At 34.1% G+C, this 16,720-nt stretch overlaps 1 protein-coding gene across 3 annotated transcripts in view; it reads right to left on the bottom strand.

Annotated features, from left to right (window-relative positions):
• CFAP70 (cilia and flagella associated protein 70) overlaps window positions 1-16,720 on the bottom strand; it is an 89,743-nt gene that overhangs the window by 52,184 nt on the left and 20,839 nt on the right. For 2 of the 3 annotated variants that reach the window (XM_002920403.4, XM_034662684.1), the window contains exons 6-10: window positions 12,318-12,497; window positions 9,583-9,765; window positions 7,104-7,198; window positions 3,575-3,674; window positions 1,814-1,948 (exon numbers count right to left, since the gene is read on the bottom strand). In XM_002920403.4, the coding sequence (XP_002920449.1) occupies window positions 1,814-1,948; window positions 3,575-3,674; window positions 7,104-7,198; window positions 9,583-9,765; window positions 12,318-12,497 (693 nt within the window). The remainder of the gene's footprint in view (window positions 1-1,813; window positions 1,949-3,574; window positions 3,675-7,103; window positions 7,199-9,582; window positions 9,766-12,317; window positions 12,498-16,720) is intronic. The other variant, XM_034662685.1, reaches the window with a different exon arrangement.

Here is a 16,720-nt window from a genome sequence, read left to right on the forward strand (position 1 = left end):
AGGTAAAATGATATTTTATTATTATTTTAATTTGCAATGCTTTGATTATAGATAAGGCCAAATGTTTCTTCTTATATTTATTCACCATTGGCATTTCTTCTTTTGTGATCTGCTGTTTCATGTACTTTGCCCTTTAAAAAAAATTGTGTATTTTTTTATCAATTTGATAAAGTGCTTTATATTTTAGGAATAATAGCCATCTTTCAGATATGTATTCAAATATTCCCCCAGTTTTTCAGTTACTTTGTAATTTTGTTTATGATGATTTCATCTACATATAGAAGCTATTCACTTTTTGGTAATCTAAATCTTTTATATCTTTCATTGTTTTCAAGCCTAGGAAATCTTCCCTAAAACTGTATCTTTTAATTAATAGCCACTTCTACTTTTATATTCACATTTAACTATTTCAATAAACTCATTTGGAATTAATTTTGATCTATGCTATATGTAACATTTTGGCATTCTTTTTTTCCATTTAACTATTTACAAAACATTAACAATTATCTTTTTTAATGGACACATATTATATCATTTTTATTTATAATAATTTACTAAGCCTTTCTCTATTAGTAGACATTTAAACCTATTTTTAGTTTTTACTATTAGAGATCCCAAAAAGTTTTTATTAATATGGAGTTTCTGATCCTATTAAATTATTTCCTTAAGATACATCCCTATAAGTGTGATTTCTGATTACAGGATACTTATATAGGAAGAATTTACTATTCAATTGTTTTATAAATAGATGATAGGTCTTTATGACTCTATTATTAAAAAATAGCTGTCCTAATAATGATGAAACAGTAATATGTTTTTGTTATTATTGTTGTATTTTACAAAGACTCACTTTTTCCTAAGAAACAACATGGTAAAACTGACTTTTTGTTTGGAGGTAAAATATATATATATATACACATGTATATACATATATTTATTTTATACATATATACATATATATCCTATATATATATATTCCCTATTTAGGTGTAGACATATAGACATAGATAGATAGATAGATAGATAGATAGATAGATAGATAGATAGATAAAAAGATAGATAGTTGATCTTAAGATTTTAACACCTGAAAATGGAAAGAACCATATTGTAGCTCATTAATCAGCTCATGGATTTATGTTTCTGCATACTTAACACAATAGACTTCTTTCATTATCCTAAAGATTGTGTATCTGACTTTGTTGAATAATACTGAAATATAATAAAGTACATATTTAAAGTATACAATTTGATTAATTTTGACACACGAATACACATGTGAAACCATGGCCACAATCAAGATAATCAAAACTTCCCTCATCCCTAATCCTTTCCTCACATTCTTTTAAAATCCATCCTTCACTCTATTCCTGTTTCCAAGCAACCACTGGTCTGCTTATGTCACTACAGACTATTTTCCTAGAATTCTATTTAAATGGAATCATACATTATGTACTCTCTTTTATCTGGCTTCTTTCATTTAGCATAATGCATTTGAGATTCATCCATGTTGCATGTATCAATAGTTCATTCCTTTTTTACCACTAAGTAGTATTTCATTATATAGATATACAACAAAATCTGTTTTTCTGTTCACTTATTGATGGAGATTTAGGTTGTTTCCAGCTTTTGGTTTTTCATTATCCTAAAGTTTTTAAGGTTCAATGACAGAATGACTGCAAGGTGCTATATTTAACATCCTAGTATACCAACTGGCTCCAAATTTCAATTGCAAAGATGTGTATGCTAAAGATGTAAATAAACACATACATAAAGGATAAATTAGGATAATACCTTCTATACAATTTTTTCTTACCTTTTCATAGACTGTACTGTCTAGGTAAGGGTAAACATGAAAAGCTCCCCGAATCCTCTTCACACCTGGATACAGCAATGGGACCATATTAACATAAGCCACACCATGAAATGAAAGCTGACTTTCATCATCAGCCTAAAGGAATAAAACCAGAGAGCTGTTAGTGCTACAGAGCAATGTAGCATAAGGTATAGAGCTCTGACTTAGTCATTAAAAGACCTGGCTTTAGGAACTAGCTATGCTACTTAACTATTGGCTTTGGGCCAGTAACATAGATATTTTGGATCTAATTTATATTCAAAATGGGTTTAATAATAACATGATCACTGAAATAATGCATATAAACAGTGTTAACAAATAGTAAAGGCAGTAGTTAGATCAACATGTACTCAAATTAATCGATAATATATGTATTCAACCAAAAAGTCCATTTTATCATGTTGTTTCTAAGGAAAAAGTGAAGCTTTGTAAAATAAAAACAAAGAAAATGTAAAAGAATCAGAAGCTGTGGCTTTTAGCTTTAGCTTACAGATTTTTATGAATGAAAGGGACCTTACAAATCATCCAGACCAGTGATGACAAATAGACTTTAACTTATGCCTAAATTCTAATAAATTGGTGGGTTTGTTTCAGAGTACTGTATTGAGAAAGATTTTGTATCCTTATCTGAGTTCAGAAAGAAAGAATGTTTTGATTAAATAGTAATATCTGCCATGGATGATGAGAATGAATGATAGTCTCCCATCATGTATTTGTCATCTCTAATTTCATCTAAACTCCCATTTCAAAGATGAATTACATGTTAATTAATATAACATAATTTTTAATGGATGTATGGTTTGCCATAGAAAACTTTAATAGAGAAAAAATCAATTTAGTGAAAGAAAACACATTTTATCCCCACAAGATTTAAAGTAGTCTCTTTGATTTCACATATTATAATAATTAGAAATTAGATTAAAAAGTCCTATGTTCATGTAATATTGTGCTGTTAAGGAAAGTTAGCCAATGTACATTATATATTACAAAGAGAGAAATGGTTACTAGCAGTAGTATTTTATTATGCAAAAAGCTATATTTTAAAAATCAGTAAAATAATTTAGGTACTTGTTAAGTATCTGCTGTATACCACCAATCATGCTAGGTGCTGTGGAGGATACAAAGCAGTTTATGACAGGATTCCTACTCTCAACGAGTTTATGAACAAGCAGAAGACCAGACATGCACAAATAAAACAATAGAGAACATGTTCTAGGCTCACAATGCCTATCTTTTCACATATGTTTCAGAACAATGTACATTAATGAATTCTATTACTCTAATTAGCAGGCTAAAACATTATAAGTAGGATGTCTAAAAGAAATTCAGGAAGATGCATTAGGTTGAACCATATTGCCAATATTTAACTACTGTGACCTATAAAAATGGCTATTTTGTGTGGTTTTATTGATGGTAAAACTATAATAAAGAGCTAAAGGGAAATAGGATGTCCAGGAATAAAGTCTAAATAATTTTTAGTGGACATTGGGGAGCTGGGGTGACCAGTTATCCTGATTTGCCAGGGACAGGAGAGTATCCTGGGACATGAGATTTTCAGTGCTAACACCAGGAAACTACTTGGCCAATCAGGTTAAGTCGGTCGCTCTAGCGAGCAGCCACTTCAGTTCACACACTCCCTTGGTTTCAGAATTAGAAGCAGAATAAAAGGTTGGAACTAACCAGACATTTCTTATATAAATGTTTTTAAGTGAACAAATTAACCTTATCAAATTTTGCAGCTTTCCCTTTGGGTGCAGTAGTCAGAGGAACTCTTGTGATCTCTACAGGCCAAAATCGACAATCAGCAATTCGCTTCTGAAAACTGCAAATCAAAAATCAGTCCATTAGCATTACATACAAAAATATGGTTAATGTAATTTAAGGGGAAGTGTTCCTCTCCTTTAAAAAGTAATGGAGGGGCACCTGGGTGGTGCCGTCAGTTAGGCAACTGACTCTTGGTTTTGGCTCAGGCCTGATCTTGGACTTGTGGGATTGATTCCCGCCCGCCCGACTGAGCGGCTTGTGGCTCAGGGCTCAGTGTGACGCCTGCTTGGGAGACTTCCCCATCTCATTCTTCCTTCACCCCTCCCCCCCAGCCCCGCACTCTTTCTCTCCCTCTCTCTCAAAATAAATAACTCTTAAAAAAATAACAGAATATGCACACATATTTAACATTTTTATTAGGTAGGTGGGTTTTTTAAACCTTCCCAAATCTATAAAATTCCAAAAATAATTCTACTGTACTGCTAGCAGAGGCAAACTTTACATTTTTGAGAGCAATTTGGCAATTGCTTAAAAATGGCCATAATCTTTGACCCAGAAATTACACTTTTAGTGATTTATTCTAAAGAAATCATCAGACAAGTATGCAAATAGTATAAAATATGTTTATTTCTCCTGTGGAAAAATAAAGTAGGACTTACAGTGTCAACTCTGACACGTAAAGCGCTTAGAAGTTGTTGCTCCTGTTCTCAGAACAAAAACAAAACCAAAACAAAACAAAAGCTGGTCAAACTGAAAAATCAATGACCTTTCTAAGATCCATCTAAGAATTAAGTTCGTGGGACAAATCACCACCCTGAAATTTGGAGATAAGGCAAGTATAGAGAATCACAGCTGAGATCAGCTTACAGGTAGGAGCAAGCAACTGAGCCAGCAACTGGAGGGAAACACTTTAATGAAACACTTTAAACAAACTGGAGGCTGGATTAGCCAGAGTTATAGATTCCCGGGAACCCAGTCTTAGGGGATGCCCATCGTTTTTTGGTTTTAAATCAAGGGGGCACATCAAATATTCATAGTGAAGATATGAGAAAAATCCTCTTAGGCAGAAAGAAGGGAAAAGTAACCATTTTGAAATATGCCTGGAGTGTCATCCATAACAAATGCCTACTCTTTAAGGGAAAAGACTTTACCAGAGCCTTATCTGACCCAGGGGAAGGGCAATTAGACAACTCCAGCTCTGCCTAGCCTTCCTGTCTCGCATAAGAAGAAGTAAAAAATGCTGTTAAACACTTCCGAAGGTCACAGCCCAGGGAGTCAAACCATTAAAATACTGAGATTTAACCACAGGATTATAAAACACTTCCCGCTTCCCAACACCTTCCCACCATATCAACACGGTTCCAGTAAAACAACAATGGATTATAACAGAGAGGCTGCAAAATACAGACTCTACCTAAGAAAAGTTCTTAGGCAAACTGAAACACAACAGGGGAAGAGCAAAAAAGGAAACTGAACGCCCTAGCACCTACAGATACAGCAAACATTAAACACAGCCCAGCTCCTAGCCAGATTAACAGAAAACTTCACACTAAAACCCCTAATTACCTCATTTCTTATTACCTAATACATAATGTCCAGCTTTTGATAAAAAATTACAAGGAATACTAAAAGGCAAGAAAAAAATACAGAAAAGATACAACATAAGAACTAGACTCAGATATGACACATATTTTGAAATGATCATATAGGGAATTTAAAATAACTATGATAATATGTTAAGAACTCTAATGGAAAAAGCAGACAACCTGTAGATAATGTAATAGGGAGATGGAAATGTAAAGAGAAAGATGGAAACCTTAAAGAATAAAAAAGAAGTGCTAGAAATTAAAAACACAGCAACAAAAAGGAAGAATTCATTTGAAGGACTTAGTGGATTGAGCATGGCTGAGTAAAGGATCAGCGAGTTCAAAGATATGTCAATAAAAACTTCCCAAACTAAAATGGTAAGGAGAAAAAAATGAAAAAATCATCACACCATATCCAAGAACTGTGGAACAATTACAAAAGGCATAACAGGAATAGCAAAAGAAGAAAGAGAAAAAGGAACAAAAGAAATACATGAAGTCATAATGACTGAGAATTTTACTAAATTAATGACAGACCCCAAACCACAGATATACGAAGATCAGAGAGAATTAAGCATCATAAATACCAAAAAAATCTACACCTAGGCGTATCATATTCAAACTGCAGAAAGTCAAAGAGAAAGAGAAAATCTTTAAAGAAGACAGAGGGGGGAAAACTCACCTTACCTATAGAGAAACAGAGATAAGAATTACATTGGATTTCTCTTCAGAAACCATGCAAGTAAGAAAAGAATGGAATGAAATATTCAAAGTTTTAAAAAAAAACAAACCACCAACCTAGAATTCTGTGTCCAAGGAATTATCCTTCAAAAGTGAAGGAGAAATAAAGACTTTCTCAGTCAAACAAAAATGGAGAGAATTTGTGGCCAGTAGACCTGCCTTGAAAGAAATGCTAAAAGTTTTCAGAGGAAAAGAAAACGATATGGGTTAGAAACTTGGATCTGCATTAAGAAAAGAGAATCAGAGAATAAAATCAAGGTAAAATAAATTTTCAAATTTTTCTTATTTTAAAATGATCAAATAGATAACTGTTCAAAGTAACAATAGCAACAATGTATCCTCAACAAAATTATCAGCAAGTCAAACCCAATGATGTATATTTATATTATACACCACAGTAATGTGGGGAACCAGAGGTACATAGGAATTTTCTGAAATGGCTGGTCAATTTTTCTGCAATTCTAACGCTGTTTTTAAAAATAGTCTATGAATTGAAAAAGAAAACCAGAGTTCCTCAAATATATTGATAATCCTCTATTTCTCATCCTCTCCCTAACCCCCAGGTCACTGTAACAGAGATTGGTAGTTACCCAAACAATATCAAGTGCCCTATTCTTTAGTATTTAACTCCTGATTTAGTCTGAGTAACAATGTGTCTAACAAAAAAGAACTCCCAGCCTCTTGTGCATCTAGAGATGGCTACTGAGATATAAATTGAGGTTGCAGATTCTAGGAAGGTTCTATAAGGGGGGCTAAGACAGCCAGCATGTGTCCTTTTTTATCCACAAACACTTCCCCCTCTTCCAACTTTCTGCAAGGAATGTGAATGTGAAGGATGTAGCTCCAACACCCATTTTGGACCAGAGGCAACCTTGTGAAGGCACATGTTAAAGAAGGGAGAGCAAAAAGACAGATGGAGTGTGGATACCTGATAGCACTGTGGAGCTACCATACATACCAGCTCTGGACTTGTTTTATATGAAAAGAAATCAGAACCTACCTTGGTTAAGCCACCATCACTAAAAGCCTCTGTTATTAGCAAATATGGTGGAAGAGATTCTCAGATAACCTTAACTCAAATATAGAAAAAATTAACAAAAGTAGCATTTTTTCCCACCCACAGTCTTTGGTGGTTAGCCATATTCCCTTCCTCTTCCTACCTGACCACTGCGGGAGGATCAAGGTAGCAGCGACTTTCCAAGTCCCAAATAATCCTTTTCTTTATGCACTCTGCTTGGTTCCTAAATTCTCTGTCCTGCAAAACAGTAAGAGACTTTGTTTTCTCCGTGTACCCTGGCTTCATTCTGCTCAATCTGTGGGGCATTCTTTTGATGGATTTGATCACAACACTTTTACTACTACTACTACTACTACTACTACTATTACTGCTATAAGTATGACTGCTACTGTAAATACTACCACATCTTAAATTTTAGGGTACTTTACCATTAATAAAGTACATAATATAAATTATTTATATCCTTACATCAATCCAGTACTAAGTTCCAAATATTCACTCATATAACTTCAATCATCCAGTTCTCAACCCTGGATGCATATTAGAATTATCTGGGAGTTTTTAAAAAAATCACCACCTGGACAGTGATAATAATTTGAAAGTAAATTCTTATGTCATTGATCTCAGTTAGGGTGTCGCCCTTGTTATTGTTTTAAAAGCTTTCCAGGTGATTCAAATGAGCAACCAGGGTTGAGAACTAATGATCTAAATGAAAAAATATATATAATGGATTATTATTCAGCCATCAAAAAGAATGAAATCTTGCCATTTGCAATGATGTGGAAGGAACTAGAGTGAACTATGCTAAGTGAAATAAGTCAGTCAGAGAAAGCAAATACCATATGATTTCACTCAAATGTGGAATTTAAGAAACAAAACAAATGAACATAGGGGAAAAGAAAAAGAAAGAGAGGGGGCAAAACATAAAGGGCTCTTAACTATAGAAAACAAACTGAGGGTTGCTGGAGGGGAGGTGGGCAGGGGATGGGCTAGATGGATGATGGGAATTAAGGAGGGCTCTTGTTGTGATGAGCACTGGGTGTTTTATGTAAGTGATGAAACACTAAATTCTACTCCCGAAGCTAATATTGCACTGCATGCTAACTAACATTTAAATAAAAACTTGAAACAGAAAAAAAATAAATAAACCAAAATGTAATATAAAATCCAAATATGTAAAATAAAATATCTGATCTAAATAAAAATATAAATCAAAGAACAGGATGAATTTTCACTAATCACAATGATGAGAGAAGACACTGCACAATGTTTTTCAAAAATTGTCTGATTTATTTCAACTATTAAAATAGATACTTAAAATAATTCAACCATCTTCATTTTACAAATTATTTTATTGAATGTTTCCACTAATGATTATTAACTCATTCAAGAAACATTTGCAACTGTGTTTGCAGCATTTTCCCTGTTCTTGACAAGTATAGGATGTGGAAAGAAAGAACAAAAGAAGAAAAGAAGAAAGAATGAGGGAAGGAAGGAAGGAGGAGAGAGAAAAGGAAGGAAGGAGGGAGGGAGAAATAAAAAGAAAAGTATACTTTCAACAACCTAAATATCCACCAATAGGCGACTGGTTAAGTGAATTTAAGTATGTCCATATATAATGTCATGCCATACAGCAAGCGCAAAGAAAGAATAAGAATGTTCTTTAGGTAGCAATGTGGAAAAATCACCAAGATACACTAAAAAGCAAGTTGAGAAACAGTGAGTATGCCACCACTTCAGTAAAAAACAAAGAAACAAACAATAGGGAAAGAATACATGTATGTATATATGTGTGTATATAAAGCAAAACTGTCATTTTTCCCTGCTTTCAATATGATTAAGCATTTTAGATACTCAGTTGAAAATAAACAAACCTTGAAAAATAAAATAAAAATAAATAAACACTTTACACTCTGAGATAAAAAAAAATGTTTTCTTGATGGGTTCTAGTTCTGAAAATAACAAGATTTTGAATACTTCCTATAAATCTAGACTTCCTAAAGAAAAACAGTTTATCCCTGACTTTAACTATGCTGATGTCTGTGAGTCAGTTTTTCTGAAATCTTACTCCTTCGCACTCTTTGCAAGGAAACTTCACTCTTCTAAATGTTTTTGTTTGTGAGTCTTCCTTTTTTCCTTTGAGTATATATATTTGCTTTTATATGCATAATCTATGGCCATATTACTACCCACTCAAAAATAAATAAATCTGTGGCACTGGGTAGCTCAGGTTGTTAAGTGTCTGCCTTTGGCTCAGGTCATGATCCCAGGGTCCTGGGATCCAGCCCAGAGTAGGGTTCCCTGTTCAGCGGGGAGTGTGCTTGTCCCTCTCCCTCTACCCCTCCCCCTGCCCTGCTCATGCTCTCTCTCTCTTTCTCAAATAAATAAAATCTTTAAAAATTTTTTAAATGAATAAATAATTTAAAATAAAGAGTAAATTTGAATTTAATAAGTTGTTTTGTTTGTTGAACTTAAGAAGTCAGGAGACGTTTTCATCAGCATTAGATAATTGTTTTATTTTAACAAGTAACATATATATATAAATTAGAGTGATTTTAAAAATGTTTTAGCATCTGTTGGTGCACTTAGTTTATCACCAAAAAACTGCGTAATTCTCTCACCTCAGGGTGGTTGAGTTCTCCTTCTTCTTCCTCATAGGGCCCACCAATGATGAAAGTATCAGGAATGTTATTAGCTCCTGGAGCCAGAATGTTGGCAATTGGCCATTTTTTGGGCCTGGGAACAGGTTCTCTTTCCCCTCCAAGCTTCAGAGTTCCATTCTTGAACAAAATGGGATAGTCCTTCTACAGAATAAATTATCATACATCAGGAAATTTTGTAAAAGACTTCAAAATGAACAAAAAAGATTACTGAAGTATATTTTCAATGTAATGGTGGGTGTTGTCTAACAGACCCTTCCTTCTGTGATTATCTGATTCTACAGAAGAGCCTTTGCCCTTCATTATCTTTGTGCTATTTTATAATTATTTAATTTATAAAAAATTGTTTGTCCATAGATATGCAAATATATTTTGTTCAGTGGAGATGTAATTGATTATTGCCCTATAGCTGATGATGAGTTTAGAATTATTAGCAAATTCATTTTAACATTCCTGATTGCTTATATATGGGTTATTTATTCAGATTATCCTTTGAACACTCTTCGGTTTAAATCCTTTTTGTTATTTTATATCTATATGAGAGTTATGATATACTTTTTAAAAATTACCTTTTTAAAAACAAATCTGACAAAGAATTAACAATATAGGCACTTTTCTACCTATAAATTTATCTAAAATATACTTGCAATAGAATTGATAAAGATATAAATAGGCAAATTATAGAAAGGGAAATTAGATAATCCACCATTTAAATAAAAACATGCTAGATATCCTTAATAACAATTGCAATGAACATTAAAGCAATGAGATATCATTTTTTTAAAAGATTTTATTTATTTGACAGAGACAGTCAGCGAGAGAGGGAACACAAGCAGGGGGGAGTGGGAGAGGAAGAAGCAGGCTCCTAGCAGAGGAGCCTGATGTGGGGCTCGATCTCAGAATGCTGGGATCACCCCCTGAGCCAAAGGCAGACGCTTAACAACTGCGCCACCCGGAGCCCCAAAACAATGAGATATCTTTTTAAACGACAGATTGGCAAAATCTGTCTGAAAATAACAAGCTTTGGCAATATTGTGAAGGGAATATATTCTTATACACAGTTGATAGAAATATAAATTGGTATAACTATGGAAAGCAATTTTGCAGTCTCCAGTAAATTTAAAATTGTCATACCCTATAATTCAACAATTCTGGTTCTTTGGGTTAGCTTAAAAAAACTTCTGTGAAGGAGAGACATTTCCGGAATGGCAGAGTAAAGACCTGTGAAAATCTGCTCCTCCATAAAAACAAGAATGCTGGCAAAAACTGTCAAAATAAAGCATGCCAAGACCACTCAATGGAGAAAGGACAATCCTTTCGATAAATGGTACAGAAAACTAATGATCCACATAAAAAAAAATCAAGTTGTACCCTTACCTTAAACCAGATACAAAAATTAACTCAAAATGAATCAAAGGCCTAAACATAAGAGCTAAAACTATAAAACTCTTAGAAGAAAACTCAGAGGGTAAACTTCACGGCATTGGATTAAGCAATGATTTCTTGGTTATGACACCAAAGACACAAAAACAAAAGAAAGAAATAGATAAATTGGACTTCATTAAAATTAAAGAATTTTGTGCAGCAAAATATACTAACAACAAAGTAAAAAATGGGAGAAAATATTTGCAAATCACATATCTGATAAGGGATTAATAGCTAGACTATATAAAGTACTCTTAAAACAACAACAAAAAATAAACTGATTCAAAAATGGGCAAAGAACTTGAATAAACATTTTCCCAAAGAAAATATACAAATGGCAATATAAGGATGGAAAAAGATGCTCAACATCATCAGTCATTAGGGAAATGCCAATCTAAAACACAAGGAGATGCCATTTCACACCTATTAGAATGGGTGTTATCATAAAACAAAAAATAATAAATGTGGACAAGGATATGGAGAAATTAGAACCCTTTATACTGCTGGTGGGAATGTAAATGGTGAAGAGGAATTGGAGGATTCCTACTGAAATGTAGATGGCAATAAAACAGATGGCAGTATTAATGAATTATACCTTTTTAGCAAGCAATTTGGAAATCTCTATCAAGAGCCTCAAAAAATCCAACACAATTATTCCACAGAAGTTTTGACTAGGAGGGGCACCTGAGTGGCTCAGTCGATAGAGCTGCTGTCTCTTGATTTTGGTTCAGGTCATGATCTCAGGGTCATGGGATCCACCAGCACATGTCAGGCTCTGCAATCAGCAGGGGCTCTGCTTGAAATTCACTCTCCATTTCCCCCTGCCCCTCTGCCCTACACACCTGCCCTCTCCCCTCCCACCAAAATAAATAAATCTTAAAAAAAAAGAAAAAGAAAAGAAATTTGGACTATGAAAATAACCTGAAATTAACATAAAGTTTTATATAATTAAGCACACTGTGCAAAATTCACAAAATATATGCATAAAAGTAATGTATAGAAACACATTAAAAATAGTCAATTTTAAAATTTTTTACATATTTTCCACCATAAATATGTATTTATTGACAAAAATTATATGAAATGTATACTATTATATATATGTAAACTATAGATATCTACATATAAAATAGAAGTAAACTTTATTTTTTAAACCTAAAAAAAATCTCAGCCATTAATAGAGCTTGCTTAGAATGAAATCTTAGCAGCTGAGGAAGAGATGACTATATGAGTATTTAAATCTATATAAATATCTGGCTGTAGGGCTTTACCTCTCCAACTGATGGAACTTGCAGACCAACCATGTAGTTCTGCATAGGCCCTACTGGAATGAAAGATTCAGGCACAGAGTAGGCAGCCTCCAATGTGACTTTCAGTAGATTGCCTCCTAAGATTTGCGCTGTGGTCAATAAGGGTTCTGCCACAAATACTTTAACTGCAAGACTGCACTGCTGGAAAAAAATAAAATTATGCAGCATAGTGAAAATGCCAGAGGCCTTCCCCCCCTTTTTTTCATTATCTTATTTGAATCTCATATCACTGTTCAAGGTAAGAAGGCCAAGTTTAATTATTTCTATATAGAGGATTCAAATAACTTCCTCTAGGTCCCATGAGTTAGAACTATAGCCGAGAAGAGAATCTTATTCCTAAGCTAGAGGCCTTTCCCCTCTATCATACTGAGGTAACATTTGTATATAAATACATATAGAAGAGGAATTGGAAAGTTCTATACTGAAACATTAATGGTATTTTCGCATGAGTGACATTGGGTTGCTTTTTTTGCCAGTTTATACACTGTGACTATTTTTGTAATTTAAATGTAGTACTTTTTAAAAATTAGACTCTACCAAAAAATTGCTAGAACTGATACAGGAATTCAGCAAGCTCACAGGATATAAAATCAATGCACAGAAGTCTTTTGCATTTCTATACACCAATAATGAAGCAGCAGAATGAGAAATCAAGGAATCAATCCCATTTACAATTACACCAAAACTATAAGATACCTAGGAATAAACTTAATCAAAGAGGTAAAAGATCTGTACTCTGAAAACTATAGAACACTTTTAAAAGAAATTAAGGAAGACACAAAGAAATGGAAAATCATTCCATGCTCATGGATCAGAAGAACAAATATTGTTAAAATGCCTATACTACCCAAAGCAATCTACACATTCAAAGCAATCCCTATCAAAATAACACCAGCATTTTTCACAGAGCTGGAAAAAACAATCCTTAAATTTGTATGGAACCAGAAAAGACCCCAAATAGACAATTAATGTTGAAAAGGAAAACCAAAGCTGGACACATCACAGTTCTGGACTTCAAGCTGTATTATGAAGCTGTAATCATCAAGACAGTATGGTACTGGCACAAAAACAGACACACAGATCAATGGAACAGAATTGGGAACCCAGAAATGGACCCTCAACTATATGGTCAACTAATCTTTGACAAAGCAGGAAAGAATATACAACGGAAAAAAGACAGTCTCTTCAACAAATGATGTCAGGAAAATTGGACAGCCACATGCAGAAGAATGAAACTGGACCACTTTCTTATACTATACAAAAACAAAAATTCAAAATGGATGAAAGATCTAAATGTGAGATAGGGATCCATCAAAATCCTACAGGAGAACACAGGCAGCAACCTCTTTGACCTTGGTCACAGTAACTTCTTACTAGACATGTCTCCAGAAGCAAGAGAAACAAAAGCAAAAAATGAACTATCTTCATCAAGATAAAAAGTTTCTGCACAGCAAAGGAAATAATCAACAAAACTAAAAAGCAACCTATGGAATGGGAGAAGACATTTGCAAATGACATATCAGATAAAGGGCTAGTATCCAAAATCCATAAAGAATTTATCAAACTCAAACCCAAAGAACAAATAATCTAATCAAAAAATGGGCAGAAGACATGAACAGACATTTTTACAAAGAAGACATACAAATGGCTAAAAGACACATGAAAAAAATGTTCAACATCACACGGCATTAGGCAAATACAAATCAAAACCACAATGAGACAGATAACACCTCACACTAGTCAGAACGGCTAAAATTAACAACTCCGGAAACAACAGATGTTGGTGAGGATGCAGAGAAAGAGGAACCCTCTTACACTGTTGGTGGAAATGCAAAATGGTACAGCCACTCTGGAAAACAGTATGGAGGTTCCTCAAAGAGTTAAAAATAGAGCTACCCTATGACCCAGCAATTGCACTTCTAGGTATTTATCCAAAGGATAAAAACATAGTGATTCCAGGGGGCACCTGCAGCCCAATGTTAATAGCAGCAATGTCCAAAATATGGAAAGAGCCCAGATGCTCACCAACTGATGAATAGATAAAGAAGATGTGGTGTATATATATACAATGGAATATTACTTGGTCACCAAAAGAATGAAATCTTGCCATTTGCAGTGATGTGGCTGGAACTAGTGTATTACGCTAAGTGAAATAAGTCAGAGAAAGACAAACACCATATGATTTCACTCACAGGTGGAATTTAAAAAACAACACAGATGAACATAGGGAAAGGGAAGGAAAATAAAATAAGATAAAAACAGAGAGGGAGGCAAACCATAAGAGACTCTTAACTGTAGGGAACAAAGTGAGGGTTGCCGGAGGGGAGGTGGACGGGGGGATGGGGTAATGGGTGATGGGTATTAAGGAGGTCACTTGATGTAATGAACATTGGGTATTATATGCAACTGATCAATCACTAAATTCTACCCCTGAAACTAATAATACACTAATGTTAACCTGAATTTAAATAAAATCAGAAAGAAGGAAGGAAGGAAGGTAGGAAGGAAGAAAAGAAGGAAAGAGAGAAAGAGAAAGAAAGAAAGAAAGAAAGAAAGAAAGAAAGAAAGAAAGAAAGAAAGAAAGAAAGAAAAAGAAAAATTTTAGGGTTTTTTTAACTAAATATTTGGAAATCATATTCTTTAATATATTTCCATTTTTCACAGATGAGAAAGTATTTCTTGGCAGCATGAACAAGCTCAAAAATGAGTTTTTTAGAAGAACTACCAAGGATCTGATGTTAGTGATGTATCTGAGTAGGGCTGTCAAGATAGCTTTTTTTTTTTAATTAGAGAGGAGAAAAATAATTTGTTCATTTTTATTTTCTTAGACATCAACATTAATAAGAATAATTAATATTATTTGTTAAAGAATTACATATTCTACTGGGGTGTCTGGGTGGCTCAGTCAGTTGAGTATCTGACTCTGGGTTTCTGCTCAGATCATGATCTCAGGGTCTTGAGATTGAGCCCCACTTTGGGCTCCACACTCAGCAGGAAGTCTGCTTGAGATTCTCTCTTTCCCTCCCCCTGCTTGCACACATGCGTGCTCTCTTTTTCTCTCTCTAAAATAATCTTTAAGGAAAAAAAAGAATTACATATTCTACTAATGAGAAATTTCCAAGTTGTATTTCCAGTAGAAGTTCTGATTTGGCACATGTGCTTTTTCTTTTTTACTTTATTTTTTCTGGGAAAACCCCAAATCTTTAATTTTTCTCCTTGCCTGGCATGGCCCAGACTTGAGACACCTGAGCTTCGCAAACATGATACAAATATCAACCCCCGGCGCCCTTGAACCATCGCGTTAAGTGCGGGCAGGGGAAGACTCTTCTTGATACCCCTCAAAGTGCATTACAGACTGGCCCCCATGCAGCCCTGAAGTTGGCCCATCAGCACCCTGACAAGTCCATGGGCTGATGGTCATGGAGCATGGGAAATGTGCTTTTTAATAAGAAAATATTTTTTCAAATATATATGTATATACCTATACACACACACACACAGATATAGGTATAGATACAGATATATAAGTATATATCTAACATTTTCACATAGGATACAATAGAAAGAAGCTTTAAAACGTGTATTGGTTAGAATGATACAAAGATTAGCATGTCTCCTGTGCAAGGATGACAAATTCATGAAAAATTCCATGTAAAAAATAAAATAAAATAAAATAAAAAAATAAAATAAAATAAAATAAAATGTGTATTGGTTGCTCATTATACGCCAGGCACTTTACCACAGCACTAGGAATATAAAGATAAAGAAGACATGGCCCCTTTTATTATGGGATTCATATTGTAATTCTATGATAATACCCTAGTCAAGAAGCACTAAAGAGGAAGTGAATAGTTAATTACTGGGGTGGGAGGAGAGATGGTGATGCCTAAATTGACTTTTACAAAATGAATAAATAAAAGTTTGCAATTCAGATAAGCAGAGAAAGGAAAGAGAAAACAGTTCTGAACAAAAAGAAGAGTTTATGTAAAAGAGGATTGAAACAGCATGGCGTATTTTGTTCACGTGTAAGTAGTTCAGGATTTTAGAATATAAAGTATAAGAAGCGGAGTCTGAAAGATGGCAGGTTCCTATTATAAAAGCTGTTCCATGCCTGCTAAGGAATCTGGACCTTAACATGTAAGCAGTTGGGGAAGCCATGAACTACATGGTACTGAACAGGGGATGAGATGTGATCATATTTACTTATAAGTCACCCTGCAAGCAGTGAGAAAGTGGAACTGGAGGGAGGTAAGGGCAGTTACAAGGCTTCTTGTAATGTTCCAATGAGAGGTTATAAGGAAATAAAGAGTAGGAATAAAGCTAATAAGAAAAGAGTCCACAGGCACTTAGGAGATCTAAAAGGC

The sequence above is a fragment of the Ailuropoda melanoleuca genome, chromosome 6, assembly GCF_002007445.2.
Source record: "Ailuropoda melanoleuca isolate Jingjing chromosome 6, ASM200744v2, whole genome shotgun sequence".
NCBI lineage: Eukaryota > Metazoa > Chordata > Mammalia > Carnivora > Ursidae > Ailuropoda > Ailuropoda melanoleuca.